The 8859-nt window shown below is 38.6% G+C and overlaps 2 protein-coding genes across 2 annotated transcripts; one reads left to right on the top strand and one right to left on the bottom strand.

Moving 5' to 3' along the window:
• The first annotated feature begins 101 nt into the window (after positions 1-101).
• On the top strand, positions 102-3441 carry LOC146643629 (uncharacterized). Its single transcript, XM_085397115.1, has 4 exons — positions 102-1958; positions 2149-2505; positions 2814-2901; positions 2978-3441. Exons 2-4 carry the CDS (start codon positions 2285-2287, stop codon positions 3137-3139), a joined length of 471 nt encoding a protein of 156 aa, XP_085253241.1. The 5' UTR covers positions 102-1958; positions 2149-2284; the 3' UTR covers positions 3140-3441.
• Positions 3442-3506: 65 nt separating this feature from the next.
• Positions 3507-8145, bottom strand: dnajc8 (DnaJ (Hsp40) homolog, subfamily C, member 8). The gene is made up of 9 exons (XM_085397114.1): positions 8010-8145; positions 7383-7484; positions 6781-6837; positions 6602-6668; positions 6227-6321; positions 6039-6110; positions 4592-4683; positions 4377-4452; positions 3507-4274 (listed from the first exon to the last, which is right to left on the bottom strand). The coding sequence occupies exons 1-9, from the start codon at positions 8079-8081 to the stop codon at positions 4155-4157; spliced, it is 753 nt and encodes a 250-aa protein (XP_085253240.1). The 5' UTR covers positions 8082-8145; the 3' UTR covers positions 3507-4154.
• Between the last annotated feature and the right edge of the window lie 714 nt (positions 8146-8859).

The raw sequence follows: 8859 nt of genomic DNA, 5'->3' as shown, positions 1-8859 counted from the left end.
TTAAAGGTGGTTACCATTTCTGTTTCTTACCTCAGCGATGCCTCTGCTGGATGACCTGCGTAGCTGTCACACAGGTCTTTGGATGCTTGAGTGAACAAAAGGAAAATGGTGAGTATTATTTTCTAATTTGAAGTAATTTCTTTAAATCTTTCACATTTTTACTGCAAACTGTCTCTTGGATTCCACTGGCACTAAAAGCTTTCATCTTAATTGAGATGCATGCGATTCATTCATATCAGATTTTATCATTTGCACATTTTACCACCTGCATTTTCAGATTACTGAAGTCTGATTTTATAGCAAATTATTCTGGGGCACTCTTCTCTGGATCATCAGCCACACTTTAGACTATCACTAGAGTCAGGGTCTTTTTAAGTGTATTCTTTTTTTTTTAAATGGGATAATTTTCATCCTGGTTTCCAAGTATCTTAACTGTTTAATAGTTTTAGGCATTTTGCATACACTGATAAAATAAAAATAAAAAATCCCTAATGGCAGGGTTTTTTGGCAGCGACTGTCGGATGTTTTTCCTCCACCAGTCCTATCCTGTTAACTAATCTCTCTGTCATTACCCTTTTAAATCTACGCTCAGCTGTCACCTCCTGAGGAGCAGAAGAGAGCTGAGCACAAGATCTGTTGCAACAGGTGTATAGATGGATCGTCATGTAGACTTCCCCACCTGTCAGTACTTTTATTAGTACTTTTATTAACCTCGCTGTCCCCATTCTTTCTCAAACAACAGCAGACCGAATAGAAACCCTGCTATGCATTAACCTTAAGAGAAAATGATAAAACTGAATCTGTTTAATCGAAACTGTGCTTGACTGACATACAAAGATGTGGGATGTAGGTTTTCTGGTCATTTTCTCACGTTTTCTAACAACCTGAGGAATGTCCAGTTCTTTGTGTTAAATGTAAAAACCTTCATATGCAGAATGGAAATAATCTGTATGGTAGAAATGCACTCTTGTAGCATCAAACACAGGTGATTCATGGTGGTGTGGGCAGGCTGAGACTGTCTGAAATTCCACACTAATATAGTATTTAGTATGCTTCAATAATGAGAGTCTTACCCTTAATATGTGTATATAATTGCAGTGTGTAGCAGTACTTTAAATGCATACCCTTTCCAGGTAAATATTAGAGTATGTGGCACTGGATACTACACTAGCGTATAAATCTATAAAAGCAGTGCAGCAGTAACAGGATTTAAGAGGCACAGCTGGCAGCTCAATCTTTATGGTAAATCTTTATAGTGTTTAAAAATAAGGTGCCAATTTGTTAATGATTGCTTGGTCTCGCACAGGTTGTTGGATAACCATTAACACGTGTTAATGGTTAAGTGACATGAACAGTAGTAAAAATATTGAGTATATAGTGCATGGTTTGGGATTTCAGACACTGTGAATGCTGTTTCTCTCTAGACCTGAATTTGTCTGAGTTCACTGTGAATGAAGCGAATCTGTGAATGAAATTGATCCTTCCAGTCAATGAAACTGTCTCGTCTTTGGGTAGAAGTCGTCCTCTGTGCGTCATAAAAGCGTCATCCTCTGCCTTCCACTTGATCAGCTCCCATCTGTCAGGCTTCCTCTGACCCTGTTTCCAAATAATTTCATCAGCTGCTAAAATTGACAATGAAAATTTTCAACTAAGTGTAGCTTAGTCGTCGTCAGTCCCCTGGATGTAAATTTTTTTAAGCATCTGTTTGCATGTGCAGATTTGTTTGCAGCTACTCTGTTGTTAATGAGATAAGCGACTGTTGCGTCCTCAGTTAATCCAATTTGGAGACCTGCAAGGTCATCAGTCAAATCCACATAAGAGCAGAGCGCTGCGGAGCGGAGGTGTCTACAGGTACACAAGCTGAAGTGCTGGCAGCAGAGCATTAAATGGATCCTTTGCTTTACAGCTTTGACAAATGATATCATCAGCCCATTGTGTCTACAGGAGAACGCACAAAGGTCAGTCATTGTTTCTTTAAACCATGTGCAACATGTTTTGTAAAATTGTGACTTTAGGGTGTCTCTTTTTGATGGACACAGACAAAGACTTTTCCAAATAAAGGATGGATAGTATTTTTTTCTTTTCTTTTTTTTAAAATTTTAATATAGAGGTATTAAAGTTTTCTCTGCTTGTACTTTTTATTTGCAGATTACAGTCTCCAATAAAAGCCTCACTTCTGCTGAATATTTATCCCAAACAAAGAGGCGCACCTTCATGCTGATATTGCCTTAAATACTCGGAAAAGTCTACCTGATAAATCAAGCGACATCTACAAACGGCGCAAATGGTTTCCTTAATGTCACTGGGCGCTCCCCTGAAGCAGTTCACCAGCTGTGTGTCGGGGAAAAGCACCGCCAAGAGGGGCGCCGGGAGGAGCCAGTCTGTCCGCAGAAGCAGCTTCACCCGCAGGAGGAGCTTCAGCAGGAGGAGAAGCGTTCCCTGCAACAGCCAAAAAGTGCCAGACTCCTGGCTCAGAGCTTACCAGGATGAACTGAAGAGGGAAAGGTAAAAATAAATAAATAAATTAAACAGAAGCATTCATGTGATTGATTGAATTTCAGTTTTTAATGTGGTTTTGCCAGGGTGTGTGGAGTTTTTCACGATCACTTTTAGCTTTCTTTGCAATACAATAAACAGGAGTTAGAGTTGCTGTTGTATTTTAAGAAAACAATGATTTTCAGTTACTATCTTGTCATCAAGCTAAGACTCTTGGCCAGACAGACCTGGCTTAGTGAGGATAAGACTCTTCCTCACATGAATAAGCTCCTCGCCCATGTGCCATGCTAAATGTTGCTCTTTGCTGTTTGCCAAAGGAAACGTCAGCAAGCCATGCTGGCCAAGAAGAACGCTGAAAGGGCTGTCAGGAAAACTCAGTTCAGGAGCCATCACTGCCTCCCACGGGTAAGTGAGCAGCTACATTCAAATGCTACTGACTTATCAGCGTGTCATTATCTAACCTGAACACCTGTGCCTGCAGCAGAGCAACGCTTCCAGGAGGAAACCGACCCCGGCCAAGGACGACTCCTTCTTTGGAGCCTTTCAGGGCCTCAGTCTGGATGGATTGATGGGGGCTACTAATGCATCCCCTGCTGTGACGGCGCCTGGTGCAGGTGCAGGAGATCAGTGCAAAGTCATGTGAGATGGGACGCGTAAAGACGTTTAGATTTTTTCCAATGAGCCGCATGCTTTTGCAAATTTTTCTGCAAATGAGACTGGATGGAGAAAATGAGACTGGCTCTCACCATGTAACCCAAGAGGACGGGAAACATTTATATTACTCTGTATTTTCTGAAGTATTCTTTTTCCTTTGGCAGACAATGCTGCTTCTTATTTTGATGTTTGTTTTACAAATTATAGACTGTAGCTATCACCATTGTTTCATGATGTTTGCTGAGTACAACTGCAAAGAAAACTGAATTATTAAACTTTTATTTTATTTTCCCACTGTTCATTTTCAGTCTTTTTTTTTTCATTTTGTCCTTAAAAAAGCCAAAACAGAAACTAAGCAGTTTTTTAAAATTTATTTTCTCCAAAACATAACTTGGGAGTAAAATGGTGAGCTGCTTAAATTTACATTATGAATACACAGAAGACATGCACAGAGATGTAGGTTCTCAACAAGAATGCCTGTTCCAACAACACATTTGTAAATTTGTATCCAGTTGATATTCTACTTATAAAAGGAATCAATGACAGCCAGATAATAAGAAGCATAGATGCCACATAGCTTATAGATATCTGTATCCCATAATCTAGTTATTTCACTTTTTTCTGCAAGTTTTAACAGTTTTGGAGACCACAGTGAAGTAGGCTTGTTAAGACAAAGATTTATTAAAAAAACAAAACAAAACAAGGAGAACAAGAAAGCAAATGACAGCAAACCATGCTTCCACCCTCTGTCACACGAATGGAAGATGCATCATTTCTTTATTAACCGGGGCAGGTATGATCTCCAGCTCCACATCATAAATATGTACATTAGAAAAGCCAAGTACAAAACTACAGCTGTCGGGGTCGGGATGTTGTCCTACGACACAATGCTGATGGCTGTGATGATGATTACACAGATGACCGCAGACAACAAGGAGAGGATACACAGAAGTGTTTCTTTCATTTAAACAGTGGATTTTAATTGAGTGAAGTCCAGTTTTACATCATTCCCTCTGTTCCATTTTGACTTTAGGGGGCTTTAGGAAGGACCTGTTCTTCTTCTCTTTGCTTTTTCCTTTGGCCTGGAAGTTCCTCCAGCTGTCCACACGTCCATCTCTTGTTTCCTGAAGAAAATAAAAATATTATTTTTCAATTAAGAAATCCAAATAGCACAGTCATCGTGTTTCTATTTACAGATGCGTAACAACTGGCATACAAGAACGCACCTCAAAGTTTTTCTGCCACTCTCGCTGTCGCTTAGCGTTCTCTGCTGCCTCGATTTCTTCTTCTCTCGCCCTTTTCCTGGTAAATTGAGAGAAATCCAGGATGTTATGAATGAAAACATTCTCTGTTTCTAAAACAAACTACCAAGTGGTAAAGACGGGTGAATGTTTTAGTCATACAGAGCAGCAACCAAGTTCTTAAAAATCCCACCAATTACCTTTCATGCATTTCCTTTGCTTCCCTCTCCTTTCTCTTGATTTCCAGCTCTGCAAACAGCTTCATGGTCTGTTTGTACACTGCTTGCTTGAACTGGAGAGAAAGAAAAATAAAAAACACATATATGATATGAAGTACAGTAGTTAGCTCTGTTTCCTCATAGCAAGAAGGTCCCAAGTACTAAACCAGGGCTGACACGTTTGCATGTTAGGTTAGGTTAACTGGCAATTCTGAACTAACTGTGAATTCAGCTGTTCCCTTTAGCAATCACCACAGTGGATCATTTACCTCTATTCCTATTATCCTCTGTCACATAAAGCCTTCACTACTTCCACAAATCTTTTCTGTGCTCATCCCTCTTGTCTGGCAACTCTATCTTCAATCCAGTATATTTACTACCCCTCCTCTGCACATGTCCAAACCAACTGAGCCTTGCCTCTCTAATTTTGTCTCCAAACTGCTCAACCCGAGCCGTCCCTCTGATCTACTTGTTTCTAATCCTGTCTATTCTGGTCCTCTGGACGTCTTTTTGTCAGTGCTTTTTCATACATCATAGGAGATCTCGCTACCATCTTGAAAGCCTTCCTTTTCATCCTTCTGTCACAAATCACCCCCTCTACTCTGCTCTTCACCATTCTGTTACTTTAAATACCTGTGATCATCTATCTAAACTCATTCACCTTCACTGCCTTTTGGTAACACTGCTGGGCATTTATTCAAAGTACTTTAATTTCAATGGTGTCTGCCACATAAAAACTACACGCATCAGTCAAATCAGATTTAAAAAATAAAGGTTTACAGAGTTTGCCCCAAAATATTGTTTTTTAAAAGCCTCTCCCCCCTATTAAGTTACACTTTGTGGAGGTACAGAAATTATTTTACTGCTACAATATAACCTGCATTATTAACATTGCATTAATAATATATCCTACAGCATTGATATTGCATTAAAGATGTTTATTAAAGCTATTGCCACCATATTAACCTTTTTATTACAGGTGCAGCTATAATTATTTTATACACATTGCATGTTTGTGCTCATTCAGAGTTGATGCTCAGTCTATTAAAGAAGGTTTTACACAACAGATATGTCTTCACAATCTATGTGTGATGCTGTGTGTGATGATGTGATGCTGCATACTCCTGAGGAAGGAGTGTGTGTGTTTTAATAAACTCATTGTTTGATTGCACTCTTCTGGGCCTCTGTTGGTTTGTTTCATTGCTCAACATTTATTGAATTCGGGACAACTTACTTCAATGTCTTTCCTGGAGCAAAATTCTGCTATTGGTTTGCAGTGCTAGCACGATCCCTCTTTTTTACATCTTGCTAGTCCAGTAATTTGTGATAAAGACAGAACTATTCTTCACATGCCTTCCCTTTAAAACACTGTGGTTCTGAAATTACAATAAAATTATAATAAAAGTCTCAGTACCTCAGTAGAACTTACCATTTCGGGATCATCTTCCTCTACATCCAGTGGTTTCCCTTCTTTCTTCAACTGTTTCCTTTTCTCTTTTACCTTTAAAATATAAAGAAACATCGCATTAAAAAAGTCCAGATAATGAAACTGAGTAACATGGAAAGGGGGGGAGGGGGCGCATTAGATATTTTGTTTTCATGGTGGAAAATACTCACCATATGCTCCACATATTCCTTTCCTGCATGAATCACATCTAAGGCTCTCTTCTTCTGCTCTGGATCCAGTAAGAGTTTGTATGCCTTGTCCACAGCTGGACATAGTATAACATTAAGGCTCGATTACAGAGTGGTTTTAATGTAAGATTAGCAGATAACTGTATCACAGAGGCTCTAACAAAGTCAAATTGTTGTTTTCATTCTTTTTATTTTAATTTGTACAAAAACAACAATGAGACAGAAACTGGTTTTTAGGTTTTGTTTTTTTTCCTCCAGAGTTTATTGAGTGTCCAAATAGCCAATAAAACCCATTTTAATTAACTTGGAGCTGTACAAAAATACAAGCCAATAAGTGATGTACGTGAGAATTGTTACCTTCGAACGCTTTCTGCGCTCTGTCTGGATCGCCCTGATTTTTGTCTGGATGGACCAAAATGGACAACTGCCAAGTAAAAGAGATTTAAAATTAAAAACAAAAACAGCATTGCAAAGAACACGCCATGTCTGTAAAAATGAGGTCACTGAAAAGCCTCTCCTCCATAACACTTCCTTACCGCCCGAAACCTTTTCTTCAGTTCATCATCTGTTGCCTCTGGATCAATTTGCAGAACCTGAAAGAGATTTGAAATCGACAATTGTTAATAGCGTTGGATCTCATAGCATTGATACATCATAAGCAGTTAGAGCTTTGAAAAATATAATAACTCTTGGGTTCTGTTATTAGGCTTTGGAAAAGTTTGTCCCTGACAGGTAACTTTGGTCAATCACAGATCCTTTCAGATTGGCTGAGTGAGTAGTATGAGGAATCAAAATTATTGCACAGAATGAAGGAAGACTGTCACTTAAAAAAAACATGATTTGATTCCTAAGATCAGCACAACATTTAAAAGGGTACATTTTAAAATTGTTTCCTCTTCTTTGATTTAGGTCTAATAAGATACAGATATGAAAATAATAAGGAAGCATCAAGTATAAATATCAATTACATAAGTTCCTAAAAGCTATATACATTATTGCAGTTCCTTTGTTAATTAGAAGTGAAGTGTGAATGAATTATTAAAAATGCTACATACATACATTGATAGGTAGCATATTTAACAATGATAATAATAATTAAAAACAAAACAAAAACGACACCATTAGTGCACTAGGTTACCTCAAAAGGGTTGAGATTGAAGTATGATGCGCCAGGTCTGAGCAGTCTGTCAATCTGCTGCTTGGAGGTTAACACAGAGTCTCGCTTCTCGATCTGCTTCACCTTTAAAAATGAATAGCAGCAAAACAAAACAGTGAAAAACTTCACAATGCAAAGGTCCTGGCAAACAAGGCTTCCGGAATACATTTTTATTTTCTTCTGAATTATGTCAGCCAGCTCCGAAGAATGAAATACGAAGAACGAGAAGGATGCTCTTAATTTTTTCAGGAAGCTATCCTCATTAAATAAATACAGGTCAACATGTACACTGACCCAGCAGCAGCTTCATAAAAGGCCCGCCAACGCAGTAACTCCTATTAAGCAAGCCATAGTTTAGGTAACATGGCTTGTAGTACTAGCTGCTGATAATAATGAATAAAATAAGCCCAAATAACAGTGTTTTTTTTCGTACTAACAGAAGACTGAAGCTGCTCACAAACATCTCGTTTAACGTTAGCTTCTCGTTAGCTGATGTCAGCAGGCCTCGTAGGTGATAAACGCGGTAATCGCTCAATAACCGGCTTCAGTCGGTGCAAAGACAGCAACCGATACTTTAAAGTGAATAATCTAACTTTAAATCTGCTTTACCTCAGTGTAAAAATTTTGAAATAATTCATCCGACACATTATGCACAGAAGACTCTCCCTCGGCGGTCGCCATCTTCGCTCGGGTTTACATGTGACGTCGTGACATCACGTGACTACAGATTAAAAATAAACCTACGTAACGTAAGCACACGTTTTATAACAATTTTAAATATTGAAAAAATATGAAAGTGAATGAATGTGCTGGGTTAGAAAGGTTTAAAGTTTTTCAAATTAAAAACATTGCATTGGCATGTTTTGACATGACAGGAACTAGAAGACTTTACTTCCGCTTCGACGTTTTTTTAACCAACATTTAACATTTAGCGACGAAGGATTACAAACAGCGGTCACTCCTTCACGACGCTTTGCTAAAATCTTTAAGCTGGTGCAGGACTCTGTTGTAACACGTCTTCAGCCTTTTTTCCCAAACCAGCCCCCACTGTCGTTCACATCTGCGTATTCAATGTATCACACTTGACTGAACGTCTAAGAATATATACTTAAAAGTGCCATGGTGCAGACATCCTGTGTGACTTATGCAATATTTATTTAAACGTTTAAGGCATGAAATTTCCTTTGCTTAGGTCAACTTTGTGCTTCCTGTATTTATTTGTATTGAGTGATGTGAGGCAGTGAGTTGAGTACAGTCAGCTTGATTGGCTGAGGTCTACAGTGAGCCACATATGCCCACTCTCCTATTGCCCATTTCCACTGGTTTGACTGGAAATGTGCTATGAGACAGTCAGCTATAGTTTACTGCACTCAGTGATTTCTAATGAGATCTCAGAAATGCTGTAGTGGTATAATATTGTGTTTATACAAAAGAAAAAAAATATGCACACACAAAGCTG

Source organism: Rhamphochromis longiceps, linkage group LG22 (assembly GCF_057381845.1).
Source record: "Rhamphochromis longiceps isolate RC_006_pf linkage group LG22, R_longiceps_female_GT1.1, whole genome shotgun sequence".
Classification (NCBI taxonomy): domain Eukaryota; kingdom Metazoa; phylum Chordata; class Actinopteri; order Cichliformes; family Cichlidae; genus Rhamphochromis; species Rhamphochromis longiceps.
This window is presented reverse-complemented; position numbering and strand designations above follow the sequence as displayed.

Bases quoted from the DNA above. Each gene is read 5' to 3' on its own strand.
- dnajc8 (XM_085397114.1), bottom strand. From the start codon at position 8,081: ATGGCGACCGCCGAGGGAGAGTCTTCTGTGCATAATGTGTCGGATGAA. The intron at 6,322-6,601 runs GTAACAATTCTC...TACTATGTCCAG, and splicing joins AGCGCAGAAAGCGTTCGAAG to CTGTGGACAAGGCATACAAA. The intron at 6,111-6,226 runs GTGAGTATTTTC...TATATTTTAAAG, and splicing joins AGGAATATGTGGAGCATATG to GTAAAAGAGAAAAGGAAACA.
- LOC146643629 (XM_085397115.1), top strand. From the start codon at position 2,285: ATGGTTTCCTTAATGTCACTGGGCGCTCCCCTGAAGCAGTTCACCAGC. The intron at 2,506-2,813 runs GTAAAAATAAAT...TGTTTGCCAAAG, and splicing joins GATGAACTGAAGAGGGAAAG to GAAACGTCAGCAAGCCATGC. The intron at 2,902-2,977 runs GTAAGTGAGCAG...CTGTGCCTGCAG, and splicing joins GCCATCACTGCCTCCCACGG to CAGAGCAACGCTTCCAGGAG.